This window comes from Eimeria mitis, genomic scaffold (assembly GCF_000499745.2).
Source record: "Eimeria mitis Houghton genomic scaffold, Emh_scaff2727, whole genome shotgun sequence".
Lineage (NCBI taxonomy): Eukaryota > Apicomplexa > Conoidasida > Eucoccidiorida > Eimeriidae > Eimeria > Eimeria mitis.
In genome coordinates, this window is record NW_013571072.1 from 2,151 (window position 1) to 2,932 (window position 782).

General features: G+C 60.0%; 1 protein-coding gene across 1 annotated transcript in view; it reads right to left on the reverse strand.

Moving 5' to 3' along the window:
* The window catches only part of EMH_0057860 (uncharacterized protein), a gene marked incomplete at both ends in the record, with an annotated part of 5,851 nt that overhangs the window by 600 nt on the left and 4,469 nt on the right, over nt 1-782 (reverse strand). The window contains one exon of the mRNA XM_013497518.1: nt 1-780. Within this exon, the coding sequence (XP_013352972.1) occupies nt 1-780 (780 nt within the window). The remainder of the gene's footprint in view (nt 781-782) is intronic.

The window sequence follows — 782 nt, forward strand, 5'->3', positions numbered from 1 at the left end:
CTGCTGTTGCTGCTGTTGCTGCTGTTGCTGCTGCTGTTGCTGCTGCTGCGTTGGCTGTTGCTGCTGCGGTGGAGTTTCCTGTAGAGGGTTTTCTTCCGTCGCGTCTTGCGCCGTTTCCAGCTGTTGTTGCTGCTGCTGTTGCTGCTCCAGTTGCTCCTGCTGCTGCTGCTGCTGCTGCTGCTCCAGCTGCTGCTGCTGCTGCTGCTGCTGCTGGACGTCTCGGTTTGGTTTTGTTGTTTGCGTGGATCGGGATAAAGGCTTCACCTGCAGCTCTGCTTGAAAAGACTGCTGCCGTTGCCTGCCCATTGCTGCAGCAAGGCGGAGGCCCGTGAGGGGTTTCTTTATACCCCTTATCAAGCCCTTCACCCCACCTGCTGCTGCTGCTGCTGCTGCTGCTGCTACAGCTGCTGCTGCGCCTGCTGCTGCTGGTGGACCTGCTGCACTTCCTGCTGCTGCTGCTGCTGCAGCTGGTGCTGCTGCTCCTGCTGCTGCTGGTGGTATGCCCACGGGCTCCCGCTGTTCTTGCTGCTGATCATGATGCTGCTGCTGCGGCTGCACCAGCGCTTGCTTCTGCTCCTCCACCTGTTGTTGCTCTTGTTGTTGCTGCTGCTGCTGCTGCTGCTGCTGCAGCTGTTTCGCGCTGCACCCGACTCCCGTTGCCTCCAGCCTGACCGTCGGCTTCTCCGTGGTTGTTGTGGAAGCAGCAGCAACAGCAGCAGCAGCAGCAACAGCAGCAGCAGCAGCAGCAGTGCTGAGTTTTTTGCCTTTGAGGCTTTGGGCTC